Raw genomic sequence first — 21,022 nt, forward strand, 5'->3', positions numbered from 1 at the left:
TTGTTACGCTAGGAACATAATAGAAAGTACTTTTAGTGTTTTGAATTGAAAATTAAGATGCTTATCATCAGCAATAGTAAATTATTGTTATGCCATCTATAAAATTACAAGTCACTTCGATTCGAGCTTTTCAATAATTGACAACGAAACTAAAGCGGTAGTTTTGATTTAAGTGCTGAATTTTTATTAGCGAGAACTAGTCATTTAGGTCATGAAATAAGGCATAAAGTATGTAATGGGCTTATCCTCAAAATCCTTTTTTTAAACGCTTTTATTTTGTTAAACAAAAAATTAAAATCTTCACTCTCAATTCATATCTATTTTAATAGATTATAAGAGACTTACATACAAATTTCTGTAAAATTGTATATCCTTTTACAGTTCACAGTCTTGGTTAATGTCGTAAATACAATAAAAAATAAATAATAGTCTTTCTAATAAAATAAAAATTCATAACAAAGAAAATATAAAATCCATAACACACAAAATACAAATATTCTACTTACATAATTTATATCTTTAGGTGACCATATTTTTTCAAAAGAAGAAAATTTTAAATTATTCTTCACAAATAAAATCGATTTCACGGAGCTGACTGGCAGGCGAGTTTTTTCGTATGTCCACATTCTGTTAATGGTGGAAAATATGCGTTCCACTGGTGCCGATGTTCGCATTGAGCCCAACGTTTGTCAACAGATGTCTGTTCTTTGCTCCATTCATCAATTCGTTTGTTATCCATATACTGAGAAATATGAATGAAGTGTTCGAACAGCTTATGTGAAGCAGTGTCTGATGCTTTCAAAATTTGATTTTCTGTAAGGAAAATAAACGTTTTCTCAATCTTTTCCCAGTCGAGTTTACCAGTGAGTAGCACCCAATAAAATAGTTTTACATGAGCAAACTGTTGAGTCCACGCCTCAAGATACTCGTAGCAATCACCTGATTGACAGATTGAAGACTATTAAAAATGAGAAAAAGAAAATTGAGGTATAAAATTAAATATTTACTTCGAAATTGTTTCGCCTCTACTGTAAACTGCTTCAAGTCATAGTTTTCTTTCTTCAGTTTCTCCATTTCCGCTTTTACTTACAACGGAAAGTAATTGTGTTGGTTGGATATTTGCAAATTGTTCATTAAATGTTGCAAGTGTTTGTAAATTGCAACTGCTGGAATATCATCGCTTTCAATTTTCTTTATTGTTTCTTCGAAAATCATGGCCTAAAATTAATGAGGTAATAAATAAATAATTTCTCGATTTTGGAAAAATTTCAGTTAATAAAAATATACCTTCACTATCACATCTGTTCATGAACAAAAATGAACCAGAACTTCGATAGTGGATTATTGAAAAAATGGCGGTTACATCTGGCTTTTTTATGGAGTGAAGGAAGGTCGTCGAAATACGTTTTCAAAGATTGGAACATTCGAATGATTTTCTCCAAAGCTCAAGCCAATGATTCGTCTTCAGAAATCTCGCAGACTGACTTTAATGCTTCTGTGCGAATGGGGTGGTTGTAAAATTGTGTGTAGATCTGATCGACAAACGAAAAAACGATAGCGCTGCACAAACTACACCAACTATGTTCGATTTTAATTTCTTTAATTTTGAAAAAACAATTCCTTCACTTTTCCGATCAACACGACCGAAATTAATTGGCATATTGTCACCACAGAAAGCGATTAATTTATCAGTCAAATCAAAATTATCCAAGACTTTTATAATCAATGAAAAAATCATACCCCATGCTGCACCTTTTTCCTGTGAAAGTTCAATTATTTTAACATTCACTTCAGATACTGGAAGAAGTCGTCGGTCGACAACATATCAATAAGGCTTTATTTAAATCAGACTTGAGGCATTCCAAAGCGTATGGTGAAAAAACATTAGTTATTATCGCTTCACTTTTTGTTCTTGAACACGATTATTTTTTCATTTGGAAACAGGTTCGAAACATTTTGGTTGCGTAGTCGTTTGATCTACAATAAAAAGTTTGAAAAAATTTGAATCGGATGATAACTGCTGTTTTTTTTAATGATTTTTTGAATAACAAACCTGAAACTGTGATTCTCATAAATTGTGTGGTACGCCAACAAGCTTTCCATCGTCGATAGATTCAAATCTGGTTACTCTCTAATGACAAAATCTGATATGATTGAAGTTTGAAGAGTTTGCTGCCACTTTGTGCTTCTTTGTCTTCAAATGATATTCAATATCATTGCCTCCACCAGCTGCAACCGAAAAAGTTAGTTTATATAACCATTACATTTGTCGCAACGAACCTTGGAATCGTTATAAATGGCTCTCAAAAAAGTATATTTTTTCTGCAAATTATCGTTGAACACCCACTTTCGTTTCAACATTTCACAAAGTAATATTTATTCGTTAATATTTATGCTGCAAATTCACAAAATTATCTTATGGTTCACTTTGAATGTTGAATGAAAGTAATGAGCTGTCAGTGAACAACGCTGACGTTGGCGCCAAAATCTACTACCGAATTCAATACATTCAAACCGAATGTAGAATGTAGAAATAGAACATAAAGAGTCGGCCATCTACATTATTCTTTTTTTGTTCCGTTTATTGAGAATTTTTTTTTTTAATTTAAGCTCGGGACGCTTAAGTCGGAATCCGGTACTGTCCCGGTGAAATCGGGACGAATGGTCAGCTAACTCTATCCCTGTCTCTCTATATCTTGTTGCTTTTCGACATTCGGCTTATTATTGTTAATTAATAATAATAGAATTTGTCAATATAACTTGGTCGCTTATAATATAATATAACACCACTAAGCATCTCGATTTCTACTTTTTCAAAACAAATGTTTACACTGCGGAAAGTATTAATGACTTAGAAGATTACTACAGTTAACGATAGCAATTATGAAAAAATTATGATAGAGGAAAGACAAGGAAGTGCATACTGTGGGAAAAATGTACCCAATGCTTTAAGTCTACCCATTTCAAAAAGTCTCAAGACCTTTGAGTAAAAAAATCAAGCAAATGTGAACTCCAAAACCATTTCCTCATTCTGTAATATTTTACTCCAATTTCAAAACATCTTCAAAATAAAAATTCTATTGCTACGTGAGCTGAGATATTCTGCAAGCGAATCAATTTGGAGGTGGTTGTCTAATACTGCCTAATTATCGATTTACTTTTAAAACATGCTTTAGTTATTGTTGTAACAAATTTAAGATTTCTCTCAGTATAGCATTCCATTGCAGTTCCCCGCGGAGATTTTAAAACTTTCAATTGTTTAAATAATCGTTAAGCTCAACTTAATACAACTGTGATCCATAAATTGTTAGGTGTACAATTTTAGTCAAAGTGAATATACATACAATACTTAAAAACCCAAAACAGATGTTTTCGTAATATATCAAACTAAAACTTTAAAAATAAATATACTATAGTATAAAAGAAAAACTACAATGCATGCTTTTAAAGCACCTCAAACTAAAAAGTTAAAGAATTATTACTAAAATAACCTTACAACAATAATGAACTAATGGTACTCTTATTACGGTGAAAAAAGCGTGGGTTGTTCGATATGCGAAAAAAAGGCATTAGAATACTTTTTTAGTATTTATACTCTCGCGACATGTTCCTACAGAGTATAATAGTTTTGTTCACCCAACAGTTTGTATTACCTAATAATATATATGGAGTTACCATTTATATATTTATATATATATATAAATTGTCAGGATGACGAGTCGAGTTGAAATCTTAGTGACTGTATGTCTATCTGTAAAAGCAAAAAAGCACCAGTGGTACAAAAATTTTGAAAAAAAGGACGTGACCCCGCACTCTAATAGCTTTAATGTATATATCTCTTAAATTACTAAAACCACCAATAACCAAAGGCTTAGGACAAATCTCATAAGAACGCTTACCGACGGTGTGAAAATGAATGAAATCGGATTTTAACCCCGTCCTCTCCCCATATAACGGTTTTGTTAAAAACTACTAAAAGTGCGATGAATCAATAAGTAAATGCGTCAGAGACATTATTTTACATCCGGTTTTAAAGAAACCGTTGTCGAAATGAACGATTGCGTGGCGCCGCCCACATAAGGGCGAAATCATTTATCTCCGGAACTACTTGATCAATTTTACATTCCAGTATACAAACCAAATGGATTGAATCGTGTCAATACTTTCCTTAGCCCCCATATACTTTATCCAAATTCTTCCGAACTTCCGGTTTATATCATACCGCATATATCGGCTAATATGTAAGCTATCTCAATAAAATTGTGTGTATTTTCCTTATAATGGTTCATCTGTGTGACTAAAATAAGTAAAATCGAATGGAAACTTGCCCTAACCCTTATATAACAAATCACTGAATTTTCAAACATCCGGTTGATTTAATGAAACTCAGGGAGTATTTTATTTTCTGTTAATAGTATTGCTAAAAATATATTAAATCGGGTCAATATTATCCCAATCTCTCTATAGCTAATACAAAATTGTCAAATTTCCGGTTGGCTTAATGCTATATATAATATATCAGTCAATGTGAAAGATATCTTAGCAAAATTAACCGAACTTATAATATTGTATTGTATATTTATTATATACGAAGTGTGTTCAAGGAAAAAGGTGAATTTTGATTTTTCGCGGACTGTGTACATTCGATTATCGATATTTTGTTTATAATCGGACACATATGTTATACATGTGCCTGCATTAGGAGCTAATTTCGATTAGTACTTAGTTTTCACATCAGAAAAGGTTAGTCACGTTTTTGTGTGCTCTTTGATTTTTGACTTTTAAAAGAAATGGATCAAAGAATATTTATTATATAATATTAGGGAAGTTGCAGAAGATGTTGGCATATCAATCGGCTCATGCCATTGAATTTTCTCGAATGTTTTGGGCATGAAGTGCGTGGCAACAAAGTGTGTTCTGCATCACTATAATGCAATAACTCACACATAAATGCCTATTCGTGATTTTTTGGCCAAAAACAAAACCGTTATTATGCCTCAATCACCGTATTCCCCAGATTGGGCTCCCTGCAACTTTTTCCTATTCCCAAAACTGAAGAAACCAATGAAATTAAAGCGTTTTGCAACAATTGATGAGAGCATGTCAGAAAAGAAAAATAAGGCTGATGGACTTACCGAAAAGTGCATTTCAAAAGTGCTTCGAGGATTGGAAAAAGCGTTGGCACAAGTGCATTATATCTGAGGGGGATTACTTTGAAGGGGACAAAATAGATATTGATGAATAAATAAGTGCTTTTCGAAAAAAATTAAAAATTCACCTTTTCCTTTGAACATATCTCGTATATATAGATATATATATAACTATAGTTAAATGCCGAAAATATGTGAATTTAGTCTACGAATACGCCAAATACTCTCTATATTAATTTTCGTTATTCTAACAATCTTTTTGCCGAACATGTCGTTCAATGTGTGAGTTATATATTTATAAAATAGTTTGAAAATATGATCTCAAGTATACCTAGCAATGTCAAAATTATTTAAATCAGCCCATCCTTTTCACTGTCTCTAATATAGACTGTATAACAATTTCCAATTTTCCACCTGAAAAAATTTGTGATACTTTAATAAAAGTTAAATGAAGAAATTTTATTAAAAATTGTGTGGAATATGAATGAAATTAGTCCACACTTTTGTCCAAACCTTGTATTCCTAAAATAAGGAATTGCAATCCTCTTCTTGACGTTTTCACATCAACTCATTATAGTAAATTTAGCTTCTTCGGTTGAGTTTATATTCCATATATCTCATTGGAAGATGATTTTGATACAATTTTAACCGACGCAAAGCAAAATATAGTAATTAAACTAAATGAGTGTATGACCTATAATATTATATAACGTAATAAAATAAAAACTCGATTGTAATCCACTGACGATTTCGTCGAATAATGAAGTGTTTCGTAATATTTAATATACTCTTTTCTTAAAACCTGGGGGTATTTTCTTTACTTTGATTCTTGCAAGTTGCAAGAGTATAAAATGTTCGGTTCCACCCTCTTTACTTCTTTTCGTTACTTGGTAACATCAAATCAGCTGTTAGTTCGGCGTCGTAGCCTAAAAAGTTTATTTGATTCATTGCGAAAAAATACATTTGCTGCTCGCTACAAAATTGTTTTAGTAAAATTTGAAAAAAATAAATATTTAATAAAATTGAATAAACTGTTTTGGAACAAAAATTAACAACACACCTGTGATAGCGCAAAAAGTAGATATGTTTACTGTAAAGAGTTCGGTCTTAATACCCGAAAATAAAGATTTTCAAACTTCCAGCTGAGTTATCTAAATAGAATTAAATGAGCTTGCTTTTCTAATAATGATGCACATTTGTGCCTAAAATGATTAAAGTCGGGTAAAAACTTACCCTAACCCCTATACAACTGGAATAATTCAGGATTTTGAAACATCCGGCTGACTTTACTACTTATTTATACTATATAACATTAAGGCTAGAAAGTTTCCGATAATTGTAAATAAAACAAACATTTTTTAATCTTCGTCAATATTTATTTGGTCAACATTACTGAATACAATGAAAAAAAATACAGATCATGACATAACAAAAATCGAAGCGACATTTAGAAGTCACATCATCCCTATTGGAAACCCGATGTGTCTGAATGTCAAAAATGGGTTGAATCGGGTCAATGCTTCCCTTAATATGAATATTTTCGAACCTCCGTATGACTTTATACCGCATACAACGGCAAATATGTGTGTTATCTTAATAAAAAAAGAATTTTCGAACATCCGGCTGACTCTACTCCATATAGATATATATATGTGGTATGTGAGGTACCTTAATGAAACCCAGGGAGCATTGTATTAGTACTTGGCATTAATAGTATGTGGTATTGGCAAAAATAGATAAAACCGGGTCAATACTACCCCCATTTTCCATATACTATTTATAATGATTTCCGTTATGCTAACAGGTTTTATGTCGAATATGTCGGTCAGTGAGTATTATTTATATATAAAATTGCTTCAGTATATGCTCTCGAGTATACTTCAGCAATGTCGAAATTCCCCAATATACCCCCTAAAATGCTTTCCGCCTTTCCACCTGTATTAAAACCGTTCAAGCCGGTCAAAATGTATGATATTTTAAAGAGATTCAATGGTCAAGTTTTCTATATGGTTTAGCGCTGAATTAGAATGGAATTGGTCTATACCTTGGTCTAAGCCTCATATCCCTAATATTATGAATTCCGATCCTCTGGTTGACGTTTTCTGCATCAACTCAATATATTAAATTAAGCCTCTTCGGTGGAGTTAATATCCCATATATCTCATTTGAAGATGATTTTAATACAATTTTAGCTGACGCAAGTGAAATATTGTAATAAAACTAAGTGAGTCTGTGGCCTATTATATAACTTAATAAAATACCAAGTTTGATTTTAATCTATTGTATTTACGATTTCGTCGAGTAATGAATGTTTAAATCTTTCGCAACATTTTTTAATATAAAATTTTCTTGATTCTTGCAAGTTGTAAGAGTATAAAATGTTTGGTTACACCCGAACTTAGTCCTTCCTTACTTGTTTTAAACTATATTTATTATATTGTATAATAAGGTTTAGCGCTAATCGAGTCTGAATCTAAACCTCATTCCCCTAATACGAATCTATTTATGTACACTTCTAGTTGAATTTTTCCTCCTTATGTTAAATACATGTAAACTGCGAGAAAATAAAATGTTCGGTTACACCCGAACTTGGCCATTCTTTACTCGTTAAGAAATTAACGAATGAATTAACTTCTGATTTTGTGAACTAATCAGCGGTACTGTCATAATGACATACATCATTCACTAGATATTGTCATTCTACCTCCCGGGGCTTACTATTAAAACCAGAGTTGTGTGTTAAAAAATAAAAATTACATTTATTAAAAAATTATCAATAAGCATTTTAGCATTTCTGTTTATCGGGTCTTTCTGTGGCAGTGTATAGTAATTAGTAAGTATGCAAAACATCCTATTAGTTACGATATTGGAGCTTGAGACATGTGATCAAGGCGCCATTTAATGCTTTAATTGTGTGGTAAACAATTAATTCGACTTAAGTAAGTTTAAATGTTACGTTTTGTTAGGAATTTAAGAATACATTCGAGTTAGGCTACAGCTTATTTTAACAACTAGGTTATTACTGATACGAAAAAATATCGATTATTTTGTAAAAATCTAACATTTTCCATTGGTTGGTGCCTTCGGCCGGCAGATTTTACTGCGACCATTTGCACCGTATACTATGTTGCAGGAAAATGTGAAGTAACCACAAGTCGATGACTTGGTGTAATAAGTCGATTGGAAATTCTTATTTTCCTGTGGTGGATTCTTAGTGTTATCCATACTGCCAGTAATCGATTTGGTCACCGTTACATAACTGTCCGGTGTGCGATGTTTCGTTGGTGTCTGCTCTTCAGCGCTATCTAGATCATTATCCGTGGGTTGAGATTTCACTGCCTTGGTGTGGAATTTTTTCTCCACGTTAACGGTACCGCGGAAACCACGTGGTACCATTTCTGTGGTCGATCGGAAAGGATATTTCTGCACACGTCCATTTTGATTTTGTACCAATAGATATTTATCTGGCGAATTGGGTACAGCAGCCTGTTGACTCTGTGTCGGTGAATTTTGTGTATAGGTTCGATATGGTGATTGGGACTCGGGTTTGTTACCGGTTTGACTATCCAACTTCGAATTTTCATTGTAGTATTCATCTTCATCATCGTATTCGTCGTAAGGTTCCTCTTCTTCATCTTCGTTTAAAGTGGAATCTTCGTCCGTAACCTTGTTGGCGTTCACGACTAAAATAAAATGATTTTATATACAATAGGAATAAATGCGAATGTGTGGAGATTCGACAAAAACAACTATTTGGTATTCCTTCATATTTTTCAAATATAAAATAGTTTTCAAACGACTAAAGTCCGACCTATCTTCAGTCAATAAAAATATTTTTCTTAAAATAATATCTACAGTTTTTTAAATATATGGTTCAAATTACTGTTCAAAAACTAACATTTCAGAATTCTTCCTAAATCAATACCTTGATGGGTGCTGAGTTAACTACAATGAGTGTAAGTTTTTATGTCTGTTAACCGAGTGTATTGCAGAGGTTTAATAAACTCAAAGTGTGTTTCTGACATGAACCCCTAAACAAAGGTGCTAAATTCTTTTCGTTATAATAAGTACAGAGACGCATATCAATACTTTGTCAAAACTCCATTGTGTATGTGCCGGAATGAAAATATGGAAGTCAAAATTTTTGTGTAACCTACTTTCTTTAACACTCTTCGAAGACTTCAACTCAAGATCTGGTAAAGCGTTGCCCTCAGCTGTCAATGCTGTTCCACTAGGTCCACTATATACGGTGTCTACACGATCAGTTACACTAGAAATAGTTGTTTTTACTTTGGTTAGGTTATGTGTGTCTGGAAAGGGCATAAACTTACGCATCAGTATTTCCAAACTGGCTTATGCTGTTAAATAATTCACGATTTTGTTCGCGATAACTTGCAACTTGCTCTTTAGTACCCGATGCAGATTGGGCTGCACCGTGATATGATACACCGAATCTGAAATAAGTTATTTGAACTATATTTACAAAATGTATTTGTAAGAGTAACTCACTTAGATGTGCCCTGAATCTGCGATTGACTCTGTCCTGAGTGGCTACCAGATTGAGCAGATGCTTGGCCACCTCCGGTTGTTGGTGGTAGAGCACTACCATCTTGATTGGGTCGGAAACCAATTTGAGCCTGGGATGATGTTTGCCCAGGTCCGCTGGACTGAGAATCAGCCAAACCTCCTTTATCGTTGGCTTGTACCTTTATGTTTACAAGGAAATGAGTGAAAAAGTTAACATTATCATTATATCAATGCCAAACAAGTTTTTATTTTTCTAAATAGTCAACGTACCTCACTTTGACTTTGATGGATTACACCTCCGCTTTGTGAGGATGCTTTAGTGCCTCCATTTTTCGAATTGACTTGAACCTGCGCTTGCGATTGTGCTGCCCCACCTTGTCCTTGAGACTGACTCATTGCTCCATCACTATTTCCACTCACTTGGGCATTAGCTGAGCGGTCGCTGTCAGAAGTTGAAGCGCTGGCGCTGAACGTTCCAGTGGAACTATATGTTCCTGATACCTGAGTTTTGGCAGTACCGCCATTCTTTTTGCCTTGTGCACTGGCAGCTGCTTGGCCTTCGCTAATTGAGGATTCAGCTTGTGAGAATGCATCATCAGTTCCTCCTGCACCACTTGCTGTTAGTTGCCAGGTCCGTCAATTAAATTTTTTTCATATTATAGTGTTTGTAATTAAATTTAATAAACATTTAATGAAATATTTACCTTCCTCTTTATACTCACCCAAAGCTCCCGCGCCAGGGACGGCAGCTCCAGGGTATACTAAAGCACCAGGTCCTACTGAAACACTACCTGGGAGGACACCAGCACCACCAACTCTACCGACATCAGTGGATCCAGTTCCTGTACCTCCAAGTGGTCCAAATGTTCCACTACCGGGTAATGTGCCCGGCCCATAAGCATCAGCAGGGTATGTTCCCGCTAGACCTGGACCTCCTGGCTGAGCACCACCTGATTGTTCGTACCCAGGCCCGTAAATACTGCCAGTACCTGGTCTATAACCTACACCAGGTTGCACACTGCTGCCTGGTTGAGTAACATCAGGTCCTCTCAATATTGAGCCATAACTTCCGCCCTGTTGATCTCTTCCAAGTTGCGAGCCTGTTGCGGGTTGTGAACCTGCATTTGGTTGAAGCCCGCCGCTGGGTTGATAGCCCGTACCAGGCTGTATTCCTCCACTTGGTTGATATCCAGAACCAGGTTGATAACCTACTCCTTGTTGTAGTCCAGGGTCCGGTTGATAACCTAATCCTGCAGCTTGTTGTAAGCCTGCTCCTGGTTGATATCCTGATCCTGGTCGTAATCCTGCTCCGGGTTGTTGTTCAGCCCGTGCTTGATAACCTGCTCCTGGTCGATAACCTGCTCCTGGTTGATAACCTGCTCCTGGCTGATATCCTACACTTGGTTGTAATCCTGCTCCGGGTTGTTGTCCAGCACCTGCTTGTACACCTACACCGGGTTGAAAACCTGCTCCAGGTTGCAAACCTGCTCCGGGTTGTTGTCGAGCACCTGGTTGTACACCTACACCGGGTTGAAAACCTGCTCCAGGTTGCAAACCTGCTCCGGGTTGTTGTCCAGCACCTGGTTGTACACCTACACCGGGTTGAAAACCTGCTCCAGGTTGCAAACCTGCTCCGGGTTGTTGTCCAGCACCTGGTTGTACACCTACACCGGGTTGAAAACCTGCTCCTGGCTGATATCCTGTAACTGGTCGTAACCCTGCTCCGGGTTGTTGTTCAGCCCCTGGTTGATAACTTGCTCCTGGCTGATATCCTACACCTGGTCGTAACCCTGCTCCGGGTTGTTGTTCAGCCCCTGGTTGATAACTTGCTCCTGGCTGATATCCTAAACCTGGTCGTAACCCTGCTCCGGGTTGTTGTTCAGCCCCTGGTTGATAACTTGCTCCTGGCTGATATCCTACACTTGGTTGTAATCCTGCTCCGGGTTGTTGTCCAGCACCTGCTTGTACACCTACACCGGGTTGAAAACCTGCTCCAGGTTGCAAACCTGCTCCGGGTTGTTGTCCAGCACCTGGTTGTACACCTAAACCGGGTTGAAAACCTGCTCCAGGCTGCAAACCTGCTCCGGGTTGATATCCAGCACCGGGTTGTAATTGGGCACCTTGTTGATATCCTACACCTGGCTGATATCCTGCACCAGACTGGGCTCCACGACCTCCAACGACAGCTGGTGCATAAACTTCACTAGGTCCAGATGGAGTACCAAATACTCCACTTCCAGGCTGCCAATAAGATCCAGTTGGATAAGTGCTTACATCTGGTCCAGTTGGCTGAACTCTCGTTACTACTCCAGAAGGGATACCAGCTTGACCAATATGCAATCCCTCACCAGATCCTGGTGCTTGACCAATCGGACTGGGGCCGTAGATATAAGATCCAGTGGGAAAACCTACTCCTGGTGCTTGCACATCACTTGGTTGAAGTCTACCACCGGTTTGAACTCCTGCTGTTCCTGGCGCATAACCGGTATCATATACGCCATCGTATCCTACTTCAGGCCTGACAGCACCATGTGGTCTTGACCCCGTAATTGGGGTATAACCAGGTCCATAAATACCACCAGGCAGTGCACCACCACCCACTACACCTCCCGTTTGGACGGGTTGATGACCTGGTTGTGGTCCATATAATCCACCTGTCTGACCAGGTTGTAAACCGCTAGAAACACCTGTATAAGTTGGCTGTCCTGTTACTTGTGGACCACCTTGTACAAGTGCTCCTGGTCTTTGATCAACAGTTGATCCGACCACTCCTGTTCCGGGTTGACCAGTTTGAACACCACCACTAGGAGCATACGCACCACCAGGTACAACTTGACCACCAATTTGCTGACGACCAAGGCCAGCTTGTCCAACGCTACTGTCACCAGGTCCAACTCCAACAACTTCTGCTCTAGGACCACCAATTAATCCAGTACCATATCCACTACCTGGCCTCAAAGCACTACCTGACTGCACGCCCTCTGGTTGTCCATAAATTGCTCCAGGTCGAAGTCCACCTGGTCTAACAATACCTCCTGCTTGAGGTCCTCCACCAGTTCCTAGGGTACTGGGTCCATAAGATGTTCCGGGTCTAGCTCCAGGTCTTAAAGTCGCACCTGGTTGGATACCAGTACTTGCGCTCGGCGTTGAAGGTATAAGTCCAGTTGGTTGACCACTAACACCAGGTTGTCGTCCGATACCACCAGGTCCAACGGGTAGACCACCAGTACCAACACCATAACCGGTGCCAGGTTGCCGCCCAATACCGCTTACACCTCCAGGTCCAATGGGCTGACCAGCAATACCAATACCGTAACCAGAGCCGGGTCCAGCAGCAGAGCCTCTTTCACCTAGTCCTCCAGGGCTACCAGGCTGTAAACTACCGGGAGCCGTTACACCACCTTGCCTTAATGTACCAGCAGCTCCTGGACCACCAATGGCAGCAGTACCTGCAGTGCCAGGAATGCTTCTTAAAGCATCTGGCCTACCACTAACACCAATATAAGTGAGCGGATCGGGAGAGCCCGAGGGATATTCTAAATTGAAAAAGTGCGTTATGAAACTATGGTTTTATTTACCAGTAGTGCTGTTTACTTACCGTAGGTGGGACTTGATGGACAATCACTGCAATCTCCCATTGAAAATTGACTCTGCGCTTGTCCCATACCATGGCTTCCAGCTAAAAGTGTAAACTTTCTCATTATTTATGTAACTGAATTCAAGTTTTTAGGAGTTCATACAAACTGTTGTTCTAGATCCGTGTTCATTAGCCTCTGCTTCTGCTTTTCCATCTTGTTCTGGTTTTCCGAAATTCAGATACTGTGATTGGGTCTGACCACGCATACTTAAAGAAAAATATAATTAGAATTACGTAATTTTACTTAACATCTCGGCGACGAAACTTACTAGCCTCTTCCGCTTCGCTTTGATCTATCCAAATCAAGTTGATCGTTATCAACCTCATAATTCGATTCTGCCACGCTTCCATCTAATGAAGCCTGAAACATAAGCATAAAATGTATTTTAAGAACTTAGCGAATACTGACATGTATATCTAAGAGATGTAATGAAAAACTTCACTTTTATGCTATAGTTAAATACGTAATAAAGCTATGCAAGACATGACATAAAAAAAGCAAGATAGAAGTAAAACTATTAATTGTGCGTAGCACTACTTTCAAGTATTTATTTTCATTTCATTTTTGTGACAACCAAAATTACTTACGTTTTCTTTCAAATTGGGGGAAATCCTTTTTATTTGTATATTGATTTGTTGTGTAAAATCACAAAACACAATTTTGAATACTCAACCTAATTAAATTTCTTGTACCTGGACCATTTAACAGCCACTTGATCGGTAGAATCAACTCTCCATTAGTCATAAAATCAAACCTCGTCCCATGAAACACCAAATCTAATATCAATTTTTCCTTTCTTAGCAATGTTTTCTAGACATCTGAAAACAGATGGAAACCCGTAATTTAAGCACCGATCCTCCAATACTTTCAGACATGCTTTTATACTCTCGCAACATGTTGCTACAGATGATAATAGTTTTGATCACCTAACTGTTGTTTATATCACCTAAAACTGATTGAAATAAATGTGGAGTTAAATGTATATAGTATAAACATTATGAGGATGACGAGACGAGATGAATTTTGAGCAAGTGATAACTTGAGTAAAAACTGATTAAGGAAAAATACATTAGGGAGGGACATCTATTGCTGAAAAATTTGTTTAAAAGTGGGGTTGGCCCCGCCCTCTAATAAGTTTAAGGTACATATATTATAAACTAAATTCGGATTATAATCTCGCCCATTCTGTACATAATGGTTTTGTTAAAAACTACTAAAAGTGCAATAAATCTATAAATACCGTTAAATACCGACACTCCCACATTACAGTGCGAAATGAGACAAAAACCACGCCTACGTCCCATATAACAAAATTATAAATTCAATCTGATTCTTTTACTTTCCCGTATACAAATCAAGAACCAATCACTGTATCTGGAAAAAATTTTTGCACAAATAGTGCCTTTGACTACAACTGTTCAAGCCCCCAGATACCGAATATGTGGACCCCAGCGTTTTATCAAAAATAACGGTAAATTTGGGAGATATATTGTGTTATGGAACTTCGGACAGAATCCTTTTCTGATAATAGTATGTCTGCATGTCCTTAGCCCCCATATACCTTATAAAAAGATTAGCCAACTTCGGGCGGACTTCATATCGCATACCCCGGCAAATATGTGAGTTATCTTAATAAAATTGAGGGAGTGTGGTTTTATTGAAATATCATTCGAAATTCTATTAATTTTTTGGTTTCCTATTGTATAATTTCACGACCTCCTACACCGCCGAAAAGGAAAATACATAACTTCTTAACTCAGTCTCCAATAATGTCACAAAACTGATATGTCCCGAAATAAGTAATAGTGAAAGAAAGAATGTTCAGTCTTTAATAGGTTTAATATCACAGCGTTTTATTTCCTCACAAACACATTTTTTGGTCCTTACATTTTCTAGTTTCCATATACTAAATGTGAGGCATCGAAAATGTCTTATTTCGGTGATAACTGAATACGAACAGATTGTAAATCATACAAAATCATGAAAATATAAACAGAAAATTGATGAGAAAAACAAAAAAAAAGTTTTTTTGACATTATAAATAAAAATTTTTTTTGTAAGGGGAAGCACGTTCCAAAGTAACTCAACTTTTTATAATTGAATCATAATCATGAAATTAACTGACATAAATTCCTGAGAACTGTGTAGTTCTGTTTAAAATATATATTGCATCAATACTCTTTAGTAAAATAGCAACTAAATATACGTTTTTGGTTCTTCCAATTGATCTTATGTCATTAATATTAGTTAATTTATAAGTTGTCTCAATGGAATTAGTTGGAAATGGTTCTGAGGTATATTTTAATTTAATTTCAAAAATTGATTAAATCAGTGCAAACTTTCTACCAGTCTCCTTTGGTCAAAATAAAGATTTTTGTTCATTCGGTTGACTTTATATTGTAATTAATTGAATTATATACATATTTCTGTATTTCAAGTCTAATTTATTCAGTGCTCTCGGCTTCTTTATAATCAGTTTTATTTCTGACAAATTTGAAGAATTTTATCGGTTCATTTTAATATCTTTCCTAACCACAAATATTGAGTTTGCGAAAAATTTAGAAATGTTAAAAACTTTCGAGATAAATGATGGCAATTTTGTAAATTTATTATAAATAAAAACTCAGCGCAAATAATCTGGTACGAGATTTCGTAATAGCCTTGAAAATTATAGCTGTTAAGCTAAGTACAGCCGAGGGTTGCCTTTATATTTCGGGATTAGAGAACAAAAACAAATATTAATCATCGAAAATCGCTTTATTGTTTTTCAAAATATTATCCAATCTATAAACTTTTGAATGTGTTTGAACCAATTGTCGAAGCACTTCTGCTACCCTGATTGAGTTCGGTTCCAAGTTAGGACTATACAGCGGATGACTCATCAAATCGATATTTTGAGTGCTCATCTTGAACCACCTGTCACGATGTCATAGACGTATTTCGAAGAACCGTCGAAAGTTGTAATAAATAATCGCGCGAAAATGTTCCCATTTTCATTCCATTTTTTGGCCATGATAAATATTTTAAGTTACTGTATACAACACAAATTGCGCCCGTATGGCAAAAAGTTCTGAGTATGTATAACATTAAAAAAGTCAAACTTTACAATAAAGTTTTGAGTTGCCAGATTACAACACTAGGGTTGCCAAGTCCCGAAATATAAAAGGCAACCCACGTACTACATATGGTAACTTTCTCAACTTTTCATAGACTTTGCTACAAGTTTTATTCTTATCTACAATCCCGCCGGAACTAATGTTTCGAAATATTATGCTATACCATTAAATATGTATGCGAAAGTATGAATCTCATTTCACGTTATGTTGAAACATTAATTTGACTCTGTGCACTGACCTTGTCTCATTATGTCTTTATTGTACTTTGATATCAGTAGTCGGTAATCTTTATGATTCGACAGATTCTCAATGAACAAGTTATTATTCTTTTTAATACATGCTTGTGTGAGCATATAAGATTCTTAATATTTCGATTGCATAATCAATAGTATTATGATTTACAGTCTTAAAGCGAAATCATAGGGTGTATATATTAACGGAAATATAATTTTTGATGTTTTAACAAGTAAGGAAGGGCTAAGTTCGGGTGTAACCGAACATTTAATACAGATTGACTGATCTCCTGGTCCTTGAAAAGTTATAATTCGATTTTGACGATTTTTTGGCGTAAGATGAAATGTCTTGAGGACATTACTTGAGTAAAGTTTTATTCTGATAACTTTATTGATGTTTGATTTGTACACTGTGTGAAAGTGAAAGAATCAGATGGAATTCGAAGTTTGTTATATGGGAAGTGGGCGTGGTTGTTCGCCCATTTTCACAGTGTCTAATTGGAATATTTGTTGTAAATCAATGGAGTAGTTTCTGAGATATAGGGTTTCACCTGCTCTTATAAAGCCTTTGGGTGTCAAGGAACATATGTGGACAGTTTCATCAAGATATCTCAAATTTTAGTAAGCAAGTTATGGCTTGCACGGACAGACGGACGGACACACAGTCACCCGGATTTCAATTTTTCTCGTCATCCTGATGATCAAAGCCGGTGAAATACATATAGGTGTTGGCAAAACTTTATATTATATTAATCTTCATGTCTGAAAATCCTTAGGCACTAGAGCAAGTTTTCAAGATGCACGGCTATTAGAAAACCACACTCCCTCAATTTTATTAAGATAAGAGATATAAAGTCAGCCCGAAGTTGGCAAATCTTTCTATTAGGTATATGGGGGTTAAGGACATACAAACATACTATTATCAGAAAAGGATTCTCTCCGAATTTCCAAATGCACTATTTCTGCAAATTTTTATCCAGATACAGTTATTGGTTCTTGAATTGTGTACTAGAAAGTGAAAGAATCAGATAGAATTTATAATTGTGTTATATGGGAAGTAGGCGTGGTTTTTGTCTCATTTCGAAATGTAATGTGGGAATGTCGGCGTAATATGACCTACCAAGTTTGGTTGTAAGCTGTCAAGCAGATCCCGAAATATGGGTTTTCACCTAAATGTGACCGATGCTACGCCTATTGTCCAAATTTGACACCGGCTCCTATAAAGCAATTTGGTACCATATCGGGTGTAAAGTTTAATATCTCTGGCGCACGTATGGTATTTATAGATTTATTGCACTTTTAGTAGTTTTTAACAAAACCATTATGTAGAGAATTATAATCCGAATTTAGTTTATAATATATGTACCTTAAACTTATTAGAGGGCGGGGCCAACCCCACTTTTAAACAAATTTTTCAGCAATAGATGTCCCTCCCTAATGTATTTTTCCCTAATCAATTTTTACTCAAGTTATCACTTGCTCAAAATTCATCTCGTCTCGTCATCCTCATAATGTTTATACTATATACATTTAACTCCATATCTATTTCAATCAGTTTCAGGTAATATAAACAACAGTTAGGTGATCAAAACTATTATCATCTGTACAACATGTTGCGAGAGTAAAAACAGTTAAAAATTATAGACTGCTGAATTTTTTTGGAATGTTATGATAATCATAAAAAAGCTAGTCGAAAGTAGAATATAGTTGTGTTTTATAGATAGCTGTCCTGGAGGCAGGAAACTATATCCTTCTCCAATGAAATTTAAAAGGCCTTTTGTAAAGATTTCCAAACTCCGATTAAATCAATTTAAATATGTGAATCCTCTATAAGGCAATTGGGAGTATGAACATTGTGTTTTGATATACGCAACATTGTGTTTAATTACACCAATGAACAACCGTAGTCCAACAGAGCCAATACCGACTTTTTAGATTCTATACTGTTCTATATAATCTATTATACTTCCAATTATATAATTCTGTTATTGTTCATTACAAAAGAGATTACCTTGGTTTACTAAAAGGTTTCGTAAAGGTTTTTATTTGAGGTCTTCTACAGATAGATAAAGAATTCTACGAGTATCTGACTAATGTGTTAATTGCTTCATTTCGTTCAGTATCACACATTTCAACCATTAAATTATTACCGAAAGATAATTCTTCTCAGTTATGTAATACGTTACCATCCCGGGGTACAGGAATTTTTCTAAACAAGCAAACACCGTTCATTATGATCAATCAAGACCTCTCTAGCCTTCAGATTTTTATTTTTATTATAAACATTAATTATTATAAATATCCGCAATAGACACAAATTTTTCTGCAGGATATCGTGGAGGATACATACGTTTGTATACCCTGAACCGGATATATTAAGTTTGTCACGAAGTTTGTGAAACCTAGAAGGAAACATTGGTGACTATCATATATAAATGAGGAGGTTGACGAGCTGAGTCGATTTTGACATGTCCGTCCATATTTGTATAAACGCTAACAAATCCCTCAGTTTACGAAATATCGATCTGAGATTTTGAACAAGTCCTTTTATAGCCAAGAAGTTTGTCATTTGTCGGAATCGTCGATATCTAACTACTATATTATATAGCTGTCAAACAAACTGACCGATCCAAATGAAATTCTTGGATGGAAAACTTTTTGATTTCACAAGATATTTTCACGAAATTTGGCATAGTTTTTGGTCCAAGGTAACGTTATAATCTCCGAAGAAATTGTTCAGATCGGACTAGTATAGCTTAAAACTGCCATTCAAAATCAAGATTATGTGAAAAACTATTATATATGTGAAGTGTATTAACAACCGAAGTCAACGGTTTTTCTTGCTTTTTTTAATTTATTCGTCACGTACACATCACCACTTGCACACTTACAGATTTGTTAATTTGAGGTGTTAATTTTTGCTGTTTATTCTTCGATTTTTTTTTAATTTACACATTGTAATAGTTTTGTTGTGGGTTTCACTTACTATGGTTGCTCCATTTGTAGCTGCAATCAACAGCGCGATGCCGACGAAAGCCCAACGAATGGGCAACATTGTTATCCTTTATGCACACACACTGTTGTAAAATTCTTTGGTGTTTGCTTGGCACTCCACTACGGTGTGAAAAAATATACACTTTTTTGAGCTGAAATAATTTTATACGTATTTATATAAATTAATTTATTTTTAACTCAATATGCTTATAGAAAAATATAATATAAACATATCACATAAAGCTGCATCACATATTTTCACTGTTAAAGGATATGTAGGCTATAATATTTTGGTTATTTTCGTTATAATTTATTATTTTATAAACGGTTTTTTAAAACGCAAAACGAAAACAGCTTTTACACGTGTTCCGGTACTGTCACTAAAAACTCATATCCTTTGAGTGCTCCACATATGCTTGGTTTTAATTTGACCTTTATCACTCTTTCCTTACAAGAAGTAATTCCGATTTCAGGGCTTCCGATCGCGACCACCGCTGGATTGCGAATAACAGCAACGAAAACCGATGGTCCTACAACTGGAGAGCTCCAATTGGAAATGACGAGTGAGTTCATTCCAAATTGTCATTGTCTATGTGAAAGAGTAATAACAACAAATAATAAAAATTAGTATATAATGTAGAGTTTTATAAATTTACATTAAATTCAATGCGATCGCAAACACACACCATACACAAGCTTACAAATTCAATTTCTATATTCGTGTATGTGTGTTGTTTTATATGTGTGCTTGTGAGCGTATTTATGTCGGACTATCAGCTCATGTGTACGCACCGTCTGAGAATCGCTAAACCATAGACAGCGTAGCTGACGTTCAAAACAATGTATGCCCCTGCACACATACAAGCACGTACTGTATGTATGAATGAGTGTATGTAGAAGCGTCACTAATAGACAATTTTTCCGAAACCCATAAAAAATTTCAGATCGCGTGAATCGATCATTTTAGTCGTTGCTGCTCTACTTCAGTTGCGAAGCGCAGCTCATCACCCGGTTTGTTGCCCCAAGAGCCGAGTGTGCATGTGAGGTGCCAGCGTCTCCATGCGACTACAGACTCCAGAAGACTACAACGGCAATACAATTATTTGATCTTTCAATGTCTTTTCCTTCATGTCTGAGCCATTAACTTGTGCTGTTGGTTTCTGAACACATTGCGTCAAGTGGTCTGGGAGTTTTCATCAAACAGCTCAGGAAATTGTCATAGACTTTTGACCTATTTTGTGGATAAACACAGATGTATGAAATTGCTTTGGCAATAAACAGCAACAAGAATTACTACAATAAATATATTTATATAAATGTACGTGCATACAAACATATTTACATTTCTGTTTACAACAACGAAC

At 35.9% G+C, this 21,022-nt stretch overlaps 1 protein-coding gene across 2 annotated transcripts; it reads right to left on the reverse strand.

Moving 5' to 3' along the window:
• Positions 1 to 7,882: 7,882 nt before the first annotated feature.
• Positions 7,883 to 20,640, reverse strand: prc (pericardin). 2 transcript variants are annotated; one of them, XM_070111107.1, is made up of 12 exons: positions 20,451 to 20,640; positions 20,111 to 20,247; positions 19,651 to 19,810; positions 13,584 to 13,675; positions 13,418 to 13,521; positions 13,276 to 13,356; positions 10,382 to 13,213; positions 9,948 to 10,294; positions 9,660 to 9,856; positions 9,482 to 9,604; positions 9,308 to 9,420; positions 7,883 to 8,833 (listed from the first exon to the last, which is right to left on the reverse strand). In XM_070111107.1, the coding sequence occupies exons 3-12, from the start codon at positions 19,717 to 19,719 to the stop codon at positions 8,208 to 8,210; spliced, it is 4,584 nt and encodes a 1,527-aa protein (XP_069967208.1). In that variant the 5' UTR covers positions 19,720 to 19,810; positions 20,111 to 20,247; positions 20,451 to 20,640; the 3' UTR covers positions 7,883 to 8,207. The 2 variants fall into 2 exon arrangements, with proteins under 2 accessions (XP_069967208.1, XP_069967209.1); XM_070111108.1 differs by having other exon boundaries at positions 10,400 to 13,213; positions 20,451 to 20,634.
• Between the last annotated feature and the right edge of the window lie 382 nt (positions 20,641 to 21,022).

This window comes from Bactrocera oleae, chromosome 6, assembly GCF_042242935.1.
Source record: "Bactrocera oleae isolate idBacOlea1 chromosome 6, idBacOlea1, whole genome shotgun sequence".
NCBI lineage: Eukaryota > Metazoa > Arthropoda > Insecta > Diptera > Tephritidae > Bactrocera > Bactrocera oleae.